General features: G+C 44.4%; 1 protein-coding gene across 1 annotated transcript in view; it reads right to left on the bottom strand.

The window, feature by feature from the left end:
• The window catches only part of LOC114561149 (serine/threonine-protein kinase BRSK2), a 199,922-nt gene that overhangs the window by 16,323 nt on the left and 172,988 nt on the right, over positions 1-10,611 (bottom strand). The window contains exons 15-17 of the mRNA XM_028586925.1: positions 6,490-6,538; positions 4,986-5,109; positions 2,144-2,324 (exon numbers count right to left, since the gene is read on the bottom strand). Coding sequence (XP_028442726.1) covers positions 2,144-2,324; positions 4,986-5,109; positions 6,490-6,538 — 354 coding nt within the window. The remainder of the gene's footprint in view (positions 1-2,143; positions 2,325-4,985; positions 5,110-6,489; positions 6,539-10,611) is intronic.

Genomic DNA, 10,611 nt, shown 5'->3' with positions numbered 1-10,611 from the left:
GAAACCCACGCAAGCACGGGGAGAACATGCAACTCCACACAGAAAGGCCTGGGACGACCTGGGTTCGAACCCAGAACCTTCTTGCTGTGAGGCAGAAGTGTTAACCACTGAGCCACCGTGCTGCCTTAAATTGCATTTTCTCACATTACGCAATGTGCTAATAAAAACATAAGAATATAAGGAATAATGCTTAGCGCGTCAGAAAAGATGCACACTACCGTTTTATTCACACAAAAGTATGTTGAACGATAGTTTCACTGAAACAGCCCAGTTGTGTTCTTTACTTTAATTTTATTTTTGGGGTATTTTGGAACCAGTTCTTGATGCCCAATCCTAGTAATCAGCCCTTTGACTTCACATTTACAGCTCAGTGAACAATGTTAACATGTCCTATGTGTGTGTGTGTGTGTGTGCCTTTATTTGAGTGGAAAGTTAAAGACATGAAAGGGGAGAGAGAGGGGGCAAAGGGCCGCAGGTCGGAATCAAACCCTGGGCCGCTGCAGTAAGGACTGAGCCTGAACCAGGTGAGCTACCACGGCTTAAGAAAAGCTGAACTCCAAGTCTTCCAGAACCACGCCTGAGACATGTGTGTCATGCAGGCAGCGTGTACGCTCTAACCTGATGGCACAGTGGATATGAGACATGCCTTTGTTGTGGGAGACCCAGGTTCGATTCCCACTACGATACATCAACCAACGTGTCCCTGAGCAAGTCACTAAGGCCACGTCCACACGTACCAAAACGATCTCTTTTTTACCCGTCTTCCCTGGATTCGTTTCAAGAATATTTGCGTCCAAACAAATCTATTTGTAAATGACTCAATACGCGTAATAACGTTCGCTAGCTCTAACATCGGCAGTCAAACAAACATCAATGATCCATGAATGATGTCTTTTTAATAATCTATACGTTTTTCTTGAAGTAGCCTTTCTACAATAAGCCGTGGTAAAAGTTACTATAATCTGTTCAAGGAGTTGATAAGCAGACAGATTAGCTAGCTAGTTCATAAGTTTTCTACTTCCACTTTATAAACAGATAGCCATAGCAGCTAACGTTAACGTTACTTCGCTGCTGGAGTGGTCAGCTACTTTAGCGATGTTTAACGTTGGCTACATAATAGCAATATATCTTGTGTAGAATCCAGAGGGAAGGGTCAGGGAGCAGGGACACAGTATTTAGATGAAGTGAGCTGGTGTAACCATGGCGATGGGACATGCTCGCTTAGCTTAGCTTCACCGCAGTTGTGTGCGTCAGCGGCCGTGGAAGAGGGTGTAAAAGAGGGGTGTGGCGATGACCTCATCGATACGGATCCGTATTCACCGTCCACACAAAGCCAAACGAGAGCCGTTTTCGAATTTTTTCACCCTGAGATCAGGTTCCAAAAAAGTGCGTTTTCAGGCAGTGCGTTTGCAGGATTCGTCTGGACGGTCGGCCCAAACGATGCAAAACATGTGCGTTTGCACAAAAAAACGTTTCCGTGTGGATGGCCCCTTAACCCCGTGGCGCCTGAATTTATTCACAATTATATAAAAAAATGTATTAAGTGTGTTTCTGGCTCCAAGCTGATGCTAAATTAAGTTGAGATTGTTAATTTGTCTATAGCATATAGAATAGATATAAATTTAGGTATGGTGCAAATTAGCAACAACAGGCATTCATGGTAAAATTCTTTACAAAACGGTAAAATTAATAAAACACATTTTCCTATCTCAGATATGTAGATTTTATTCATGTCACAAAGTAATTGACAAATAAATGAATCTTGACAACAGCAAGAAAGAAAACACTCTCCTACTCCCTAACATTGACAGTAGTCTTTTTAGGGTTAGGGGTTAGGGTTAATTTAGCTTCCGTGAACTGGATGTAGTTCCCACTCCGACCGGTCCTACGAGAAACCAGTGCGTGCAAAAGGTTCCTAGGTATGTATCGAATGTAAACAAACCGGCATTGGGGGAATACACACGCTATCTCGCCTGCAGTCGGAATGGAAAGGGTTTGATGCTAATTAGCGACTGTTAGCGTTAAGGGGTTAACCCCTGGCTGCTCCAGAGGCGTGCAACCTCTGACATTATGTAACAACGGTAAGTGGCTTTGGATAAAAGCGTCAGCTACATGACATGTAATGTGATGTAATGATGTGTACCTGAGAGCAGCGTGAAGGTGACGGAGTAGATGCCGTTGTCCTTAGTGGCGCCGGTGCTCTCCGTGTACGTGATGTCCACCTGGAACTTCACGGGCTTCTGGAACACAGTCGGACCGGCACTGGACTTATACTCAGCCCGGAAACTGGTCTGGGAGATCACACTGTGGCTCAGACTGGGGATCTGAGAGGGAGAGAGAGGGGAGGGAGAGATGGAGGGAGAGAGAGAAGGAGGGAGAGCAAGAGAGGGAGGGGGAAAGAGAGAGAGCGACGAGAGAGAGAGAGGGAGAGAGAGAGAGAGAGGGAGGGAGAGAGAGAGAGAGCGACGAGAGAGAGAGGGAGAGAGAGAGAGAGGGAGGGAGAGAGAGAGAGGGAGGGAGAGAGAGAGAGAGCGACGAGAGAGAGGGAGAGAGAGAGAGAGTTAAGCAGACTCTGAGTCAGCAGAAACAGACCAACAGCTTGTGTGTAAGTGTAGATGGCAGCGTGGATGTGTGTGTGTGTGTGTATGTGTGCGTGTGTGTGTCTCTGTGTGTGTCTCTCTGTGTGTGTGTGTCTCTCTCTCTCTCTGTGTGTGTGTGTCTCTCTCTCTCTGTGTGTGTGTGTGTGTGTAGCGTGGGGATGAGAGAGAAACCGACAGGAGCAGAAGGAGAACACGTTCGCAGTGTTTTCGCCGCGTCAGCGTCGGAGTCACCGCGGACGACGAGACGGGAACAGACAGCAGTCTGCTGCTGCTGTTGGACCAGTAGATCTCGTGTCTCTGGACGGAGAGACCAGTGAAGGATGTTAGAAGTCACTACGCTGGCTGAGCGTTACTGAGCAGCCTCCAACTGAGCTTGAAGACGTGAGCAACCTGTCTGAAAGTTATTACCGTATAGTACATGATAACGCTGCGTTCTTTTTGTCCACCAAAGTCGATCTACGAGTCGTTTTCCGGAGTTACGAACCGGAAGTTGCAAAAAGAACGCCCCTGGCATCATGGCCCCCCCACACAACTCAGCAAAGATTGTTCTTGCTCGGGCTTTAACCAGTGGTGCAGTCTTCGTGATACGCAGTATACCCACTAAGATATCTCCGGGATTTCCATATAACTGCTAAAAAATGTGCAATGATACGCAACAACATAGTTATGGGACGGAACTTTAACTTCAGATATTTGTAATGTAACGGCAAACTAAACTCACGCTGCAGAACATGCAGAGAGACTTCTCTCATTTTTCATCGACACGCTCCTCTCTGAGCGCAGTGTGTGTGTGTGTAGTACGTAGTACGTAGTGTGTGTAATGTGTAGTATGTGCGTAGTGTGTGTAGTGTGTGTTTAGCGCGTAGTGTGTGCAAAGTGTGCTTAGTGTGTGTAGTGCGTAGTGTGTAGTGCGTAGTGTGCGTAGTGTGTGTGTAGTGCATAGTGTGTGTAGTGTGTGTGTAGTTCGTAGTGTGTGTAGTCTGTAGTGTGTGCGTAGTGTGTGTAGTGCGTAGTGTGCGTAGTGTGTGTAGTGTGCAGTGTGTGCGTAGTGTGTAGTGTGTGCGTAGTGTGTGTGTAGTGTGTGTAGTGCGAAGTGTGCGTAGTGTGTGTAGTGTGCATTGTGTGCGTAGTGTGTAGTGTGTAGTGTGTGTAGTGCGTAGTGTGCGTAGTGTGTGTAGTGTGCATTGTGTGCGTAGTGTGTGTAGTGTGTGCGTCGTTGTTGCTTTGGCGTCAGCTTGTGTGATCCGGGCTCAGGTCCCTGATGTAAAAGCCCCCTTTTTCTACTATATATTCCGTTATATATTTTGGATATATTTTGAATGTCATCTGTGTTTTTCTTTTCTTAGGATAAATAAAAGGTATTCCCACCATAAATTGGTGCATGAAAATGTATCAGAATGCAGGATGTTAGTCTTTGACGCTCAAAATAAGCCTGGGTGAGGACACCCAGACCCCACACTTTGATATGCCCCCCCCCCCCCCCCCCATCTCCCAAAAGGCCCAATTCCCAAAAAACAAAGTAGTGCCCACTACAATACATTAGACTACACCACTGGCTTTAACTTCTGGATATTCGGCAGCGTTGCCACAACGGACCGAATGGCTTCGCTCGCATTTACTACAACTCAAACTAGCGCATGACCCGTTCTCAGCCACTCCCTCTGTTCGCTGAAGATTGGACCGGAGAAAACCAACGAATATACCGCAAACCCAGACTGAGTACTGAAGGGAAATGAAAATCGAGCGGAAGTACGTAGGAGGGCGGAGCCAGGCTAAGAGAAACAGGCCACGGACAGAATAGCGTGACTCATCAGACGGTAACGGGATGAGAAAGCAGAGGAGAACAGACGATAGATGGAAGGGAAATGGATTCATTTGAAACAGGGACAATGCACAAATAAACATTAAACTTGTTGAACAAGAGAATATGTCTTGGGCTAAATTATAGCAACAATTGCTAAATCCACCTGTAGTCCCTGGGCAGGTATGACACATTTAAAAAAAAAATTAACAATTGTAAATAGAAATTTCCCAGGACTATAAATTACATGGTGTCCATAGTAATTAAAAACAAGCAGTTTAGCAAATCAGCCCACTCACTCTGTCTCTCTCTCCTCCCTCTACCAGCACACACACTCAAACAGTTCAGCGGCAGCTTAGGCACATTAAAGTACATGCAACTCTAGACACTCATTAATACAAGGACACACACACACACACACACACACACACACACACACACACACACTCACATAAATATAGTATCTTATAAATGTGTACAAACTTGTTTAGTCAACAACCACCTCTTTGTTAGGCATGAGAAAGTGTGAGAATTTGTACGTAAAATATGGATGGATGAAGAGGAACAAAGAAGAGCAGACTTACGGAGAGGAAGGCGTGGACGATGTCCGCCTTGATGGAGCTGAGAGGTTTGTCTCTGATCACGATGAAGATCTGCTCCTCTTTCTCCAGGTTGATGAAGTTCCCGAACCACGACTTCTTAGCCAGTCTGCAGGGAGGAGACGCAACGGGCTTCAGAACAACGTACATCGCAAGTAGCTTTACTTACTGCTATGAATCCGCTGAAGTTTTCTCCGATGGTGGAAGCGTTGCAGAAATTGGTGTCATTTTCAGTGTTGGCAAAGTTCACTTTCTACATGAACTGGTTCAAAGTTGGCAACACTTTACTTGAAGGGGTATCAATCAATCAATCAATCAATCAATCAATCAATCAAAATGTATTTGTATAGCGCTTTACAACAACCAGCAGGTATCCAAAGTGCTTCACATCAGGAACTAAGAATAGAACAACGTATCTTGGAATAAGAAGAATGAAACGTAGAAAACAGTAAAATCATAAAAAGGTTACATAGAAACAGGAAGAGGAAATTGTCACACCACTACTGCGTATTTAAAGCCATTCTAAACAGGTAGGTTTTGAGTTTAGACCTGAAAAGAGCAACATCTGTTGTTGTGCGGGTAACTTATTCCAGAGTCTCGGGGCAGCAACCGCAAAAGCCTGATCACCCCATCGTTGGTACCTAGACCTCGGCACTTCTAAAACCAGTTGGTTAGAAGACCGCAAGGACCGACTGTGCTCACGCAGGGTTAAAATCTCGGATAAGTACTCCGGGGCCAGGCCATTAAGGGCCTTAAAAACAAACAATAAAATCTTAAAATCTATTCTAAAACACACAGGGAGCCTGTGTAGGGTGTAAAGAACAACTTGACATTACATTTCTTTGGAGTGTCCTTATTAAGACATCTTCACAGTAAACAGGATGACATTATGTCAAGTTGTCATTACAAAGACATCCCAAACAAATTTTAATGTCAACAAATTTTAATGTCTTGACTCATAATCAAGACAACCCAAACAATGTCAACTTGTCATGACAAAAACCGAATGACACATAATGACAGAATGCATGAACGTTTATGACCTGTTTGTATATGACACGTTTATGACATTGTCATGTCATAGTTATGACAGTGTCATGTCACGATTGTGTCGATACCTTCAAGTAAAGTGTTACCTCAAAGTTCAGTTCACAAATTTTAAAATGAACCAGTTCATAGTTCAATACTTCAACATTTAATAAATGATAAAAACAGACACGCCACGCAGCCAGTGTGTAGCCGGCCTGAAGCTGTATGGGGAGCTCTATAGAGAAACCTGCCAGCAAAAAGCGAAGAAAGAAGAAATGGCCAAAACTACATAGCGCCCCTTTAATTTTCTCCTGGTGTGTCTGTCTGAAAAATGCCATTTTAGTGTCAGAATGTTCTGGAGATATGTGGCTTGCTTTGGCTCCAAGTCTCGCTTCTAAACCGTCTCTGGTGCAGCATAATGCGCTATCTTCAGTCATAGAAGATCTCTGGTGATACTTACTCTGGAGAAGAGTCCGGAGTCAGACTGGACATGTCTTCCTGGGTGGGAACTGTGGAAATAAGAGGTCAAAGGTCACAGAGTTAAGTTGGTTTGGGGGGTCATTTCTTTCCTACACAGATGTACTGTACAGTGGGGGAAAGGTATTTGACCCCTTGCTGATTTTGCAGGTTTGCCCACTTACAAAGAATGCAAAAATCTACAATTCTAATCATATGTACATTCTAACAGTGAAAGACAGAATCCCAAAGAAAATTCCAGAAAATCACATCATATGAATTTATTAAAATTGATAAACATCTGATGAGGAAAAACAAGTATTTGACCCCCTGGACAAACAGCATGTTAATATTTTGTAGAAAAGCCATTATTGGCCAGCACAGATGTCAAACGGTTTTTATAGTTGGTGACAAGGTTTGTGCACATTTCGGCAGGGATGTTGGCCCACTCCTCCCTGCAGACAGCCTCCAAATCATTCAGGTTCCGAGGTTGTCGCCTGGCAACTTGAATTTTAAGCTCCCTCCAAAGATTTTCAATCGGATTCAGGTCTGGAGACTGGCTAGGCCACTCCAGAACCTTGATGTGCTTCTTCTTCAGCCACTCTTTTGTTGCTTTGGCGGTGTGCTTAGGTCGTTGTCGTGCTGAAACACCCATCCTCGACCCATCTTCAGCTCTCTCACTGAGGGAAGGAGATGTCGGTCCAGAATTCCACGATACATGGCCCCGTCCATCCTCCCCTCAATACGATGGAGTTGTCCCGTCCCCTTGGCTGAAAAGCACCCCAAAAGCATGATGTTGCCACCACCATGCTTGACGGTGGGGATGGTGTTCTTTGGGTTGTACTCGGTGTTCTTTGCCCTCCAAACACGACGAGTTGAGTTGAGGCCAAAAAGTTCTATTTTGGTCTCATCTGACCACATCACCTTCTTCCAGGCCTCTTCTGAGTCGTCCAGGTGGTGAATGGCGAACTTCATGCGGGCCTGTACATGTTTCTTCTTGAGCAGGGGGACCTTGCGTGCGCTGCAGGATTTCAATCCATGACGGCGTAGTGTGTTACCAACCGCTTTTTTGTAACTGTGGTCCCAGCTGCCTTTAGTTGATTCATCAGTTCCCCCTTGTGGTTTTGGGATGATTCCTCACCGTTCGCATGATCAGGGACACCCCACGAGGCAAGATCTTGTGTGGAGGCCCAGACCGAGGGATGTTGGCGGTGGTGTGGTGCTTCTTCCATTTCCTGATAACTGCACCGACAGTTGATCTTTTCTCTCCAAGTTGCTTTCCGATTCTCTTGTAGCCCATCCCAGCCTTGTGCAGATCAACAATCTTGTCCCTGATGTCCGTAGAAAGCTCTTTGGTCTTGCCCATGGTGGTGATGTTGGATGCTGGTTGTTTGGGTGTTGACAGGTGTCTTTTATACAGGTAACGAGGTGAGGCAGGTGTATTTGATGTAGATAATTGGTTCGGATTGGGGCTGTGTCTTAAAGAAAGACTAACTGGCTTGTAGGAGCCAGAATACTTGCTGTTTGTCCAGGGGGTCAAATACTTGTTTTTCCTCATCAGATGGTTATCAATTTTAATAAATTCATATGATGTGATTTTCTGGAATTTTCTTTGGGATTCTGTCTTTCACTGTTAGAATGTACATATGATTAAAATTGTACATTTTAGCATTCTTTGTAAGTGGGCAAACCTGCAAAATCAGCAAGGGGTCAAATACTTATTTCCCCCACTGTATGTGCCTTTTACGTGTATGTGCTTTATGTATTTTTTGTGTTTTTCTAGGACTGTTTGAAAGCCCTTCTAGGGACGGGCATTGGAAATTAACAACAGCTATAAGTGTATATATATATATATATATATATATATATATATATATATATATATATATATATATACTGTGATGCTGTACACCAAATGTCTCTGATTTAGCATCCGTCCCTATTCAAATAAACATGAAATGAAAGCGTAATCGCGACTAATTTCCATTAATTGCACAGCCCTGAAAGAAACTAGAAAATATCCACATTTAATAAGCTGGAATCGGAGAATGTGTTATCTGTGAGAATAATGATCTAAATAGTTGGCGATTTAATGTAATAGTCGACCACTGATGGATTAATTTTAGAAGCTCTACTTCACATTTAATTCGTAGAAACTGTGGTCATAAAGATTCTTCTGTTTGTCTGATGGCCATAATCTACAGGGGGTTGGGGGGATGGGAGGGTTACAGCAGTTTTAAAATAGGGAGAAAAGGGCACTTCATTTGAGAGGAAATCGATTCCAGTGGGGATAAGTGACGCCCTTGCAGATGGATAAATATATAATCTGTGCGTGTAAATGAGATCATCATGGCTCTGTTCGGGTTTGTGCGGTTTGCGAGCGATTTCATGGCACTAAACTACCTAAACTAAAGCAGAGCGATGGTAAATGCTGCGTTCCCTGTGATGAGATCGTTATCTTGCGTACGATGCGGCCAGAGGCGGCTGTTTCTCCTGATAAGGGCTGGCAGCAGGTGAGCTGTTAAACACAGCCATTAGGGGCACAGAGATGATTTGTACTTTTTCCCCCTGAGCTACGAGCATGCAGTCTGATGCATGGACACGCTCTCTGCTGAATACATCATCATACAGATAAGAGAGAGATGATGTCATACAGATCTGATCTCAATAAATCAACAGGGGGGTTTTCAACCTTTTTGGTTTGATCCATTCCCAGGCTGCGTCCCAAATTCCATACTGTCATGCTATATAGTAGCTAAAACAGTATGTGAGATGTCCAAAACCTTAGCATGAAACCAATAGTATGCAACTTGCATACTATTTCCTGTAAAATATTACAGTATGCAAACACTGCAACATGAGATCATGACTTCACGTAAACATACACACCACTTTCCCCACTTGCATTTTGAGCTATCCGTCTACAGCAGTCTGCAACATCACAGCGTAAACATACACGCCACTTTCTAAAAGCCACGTGCCGTGTTATCGCAAGGCTACGGTTGGGTTTAGGAAACGTGACACGCGGCTTGGGTTTCGGACAAGACCAAACGTGGAAAGGAAACTAGGGATGCACCGAACCCAGAGTTTGGTTCGGAATTCGGCCGAACTTTGGGCTTTTTGACGGAGTTTGGGTACTGCCAAATGTCAGAATTTTTTTCGACCAAACGGTACCAAAGAGAAGTAACGAGAGGCGAAACTCGAGAAAAAGAGACCAACATTGTGTTGAGCTTCTGCTCTTCCAAAGAGTATAGAAGTAACAAGAGGCGAAACTCAGCAGAACGTTCCATTGCAAACAAAACTGACACGCACCCATGACAGAAATGCTGCTCTGCCACTCCGCCATCTTGGACTGAACTATCTTGTTACTTCACTACTCTTTGTAGAGTTACGTGGTCGACGTAATGATGTAGCTAGACGGAATGCTGTAGCAACCTAGCAACGGCAGTAGGCTGTGAGAAAGTGAAAATGGAACTGGTGAGCAGTACTTTCAGTCAAAAGAAGGCCATTCAAGTCGAGCTACATGTTCAATTTGCAATGCCGATTTGTCTCGTGGTGACGAGGACCCTAAACAATACACAACATGGCCGCTGTTAAGACATTTGCGTATAAAACATCCGAAAGAATATGAGTTATGCATGGAGGAATGTACAGACAGCAACTTCAGGTATGGCAAAGGAAGGACAGTCACAGCTAAAAACTGGTGTTAACCAGACAGCCTCTCCCAGGCTGTCAGCCGTTCTCTCGGTAAATGAGTCTTCCTACAGCAGGAGCGGAGCGACCGAACGGCCGGCTGCTGCTCGTTAGCTAACGTTAGCTTTCTAATTTCACCCACCCAACATGTCTTCATCATACACTGGTAAGCGAAAGTTTGCAAAACAAAATTGTCACTCATCTGGCGATAGCGATGTACTTTCCTACGATGTGAATAGAGCATGGGGGTAGCCTACTTTGTGGGATTATAAATCTAAAAGGCTAATATTTTGGATATTGGTTGGATCTTGAGATAGGGTAAACATAGGCCTTATCAAAAATAGTTTTTCCCCCCTTTGTGCCAGCCATAATGTTGCCCATTCTTTTTTATTTTTTACACTTAAAATACAATGAAAAATGCACCGCTGTGGAC

Source organism: Perca flavescens, chromosome 1, assembly GCF_004354835.1.
Source record: "Perca flavescens isolate YP-PL-M2 chromosome 1, PFLA_1.0, whole genome shotgun sequence".
Taxonomy (NCBI): Eukaryota; Metazoa; Chordata; class Actinopteri; order Perciformes; family Percidae; genus Perca; species Perca flavescens.
This window is presented reverse-complemented; position numbering and strand designations above follow the sequence as displayed.